This window comes from Perca fluviatilis, chromosome 17 (assembly GCF_010015445.1).
Source record: "Perca fluviatilis chromosome 17, GENO_Pfluv_1.0, whole genome shotgun sequence".
Classification (NCBI taxonomy): Eukaryota; Metazoa; Chordata; class Actinopteri; order Perciformes; family Percidae; genus Perca; species Perca fluviatilis.
In genome coordinates, this window is record NC_053128.1 from 21,741,289 (window position 1) to 21,742,254 (window position 966).

At 34.4% G+C, this 966-nt stretch overlaps 1 protein-coding gene across 2 annotated transcripts in view; it reads left to right on the top strand.

Annotated features, from left to right (window-relative positions):
* tmem38b (transmembrane protein 38B) overlaps window positions 1-743 on the top strand; it is a 12,361-nt gene extending 11,618 nt beyond the window's left edge. For both annotated transcript variants that reach the window (XM_039780492.1, XM_039780493.1), the window contains one exon: window positions 1-743. This exon is cut by the window's left edge and continues 157 nt beyond it. In XM_039780492.1, coding sequence (XP_039636426.1) covers window positions 1-137 — 137 coding nt within the window. In that variant the 3' untranslated portion in view covers window positions 138-743.
* Window positions 744-966: the final 223 nt, after the last annotated feature.

The following is a 966-nucleotide window of genomic DNA, read 5'->3' on the forward strand; positions in this document are numbered from 1 at the left end:
CAACTGCCACAACTGGTGGAAATAGAGTAGCGGGGACGAACACCCTGGTTTCTCCTGTCAACGGACAAAGTGGATTGCTCAAAGCCAAAGAGGAGTCAGAGAACGCAGAGACAACAAACTGCAAGAAGAGCAAATAGTCAGCCTCTGCCCCATAGCGCCTTTTCACCTCTAAGCAGGGTTGTGGAGTCATTTCTGATTCAGATTGGTCACTTCAGGACTTATTTATGTGCTGTTTTTCTTTTTATCAAGACATATTTTTGTTCCATCTAAAACATGTTTTTTAATAATTCCTGAGAACAAAATTTTTATTGTTGGATAATCACCCCGTCCTTAAAGTCCTGTAATATTTATGCTGGATGTGAAATTCATACTATCCTCGAGCAGATTGCACACTTGCAGTAAAATGTGTAGCTTGATTTTTAATATATATTTATAATAATTAATAATTTAATCTCTGGGTTTTGGGAACAGTTGTGCACCTGCTGATCTTTGAATGTTTTCTGCTTTATGTAAATGCTGTTTTTCATACTATGAAATGATTAGAAACAATTTTTTAAAGAGAGATTATATTCTATATATTCTATATTCCTGTCTTCATACTAAATAATTGCACTCTTGAATGTATTTTAAAATGGATGACAACTTTTTATTATATGCAGTTTCTTCTCGTAAATGCTTTGAATTACACTTGCAAGCATGAGAGTAAACTGGTTTAAATGCACTATAAAAATGTGTTTTTGTGATTTCTTGCCTCAGATTTGTACAATTCAGGGACTACGGACCCAACTCAATATTACCTCACTTTAAAACGCCAAACAAATCATTAGTCAAATTTTAAAATGTCCCTGATAGAAAGCTCCTAATTAATACAGAACCAAACATCAGGTAGCTGTCTTTGCACATCTGTTAACAGTATCAATTGTCAAGTGTTAACTGATATCTAGATTAGCTGCTGGTAAATTGATA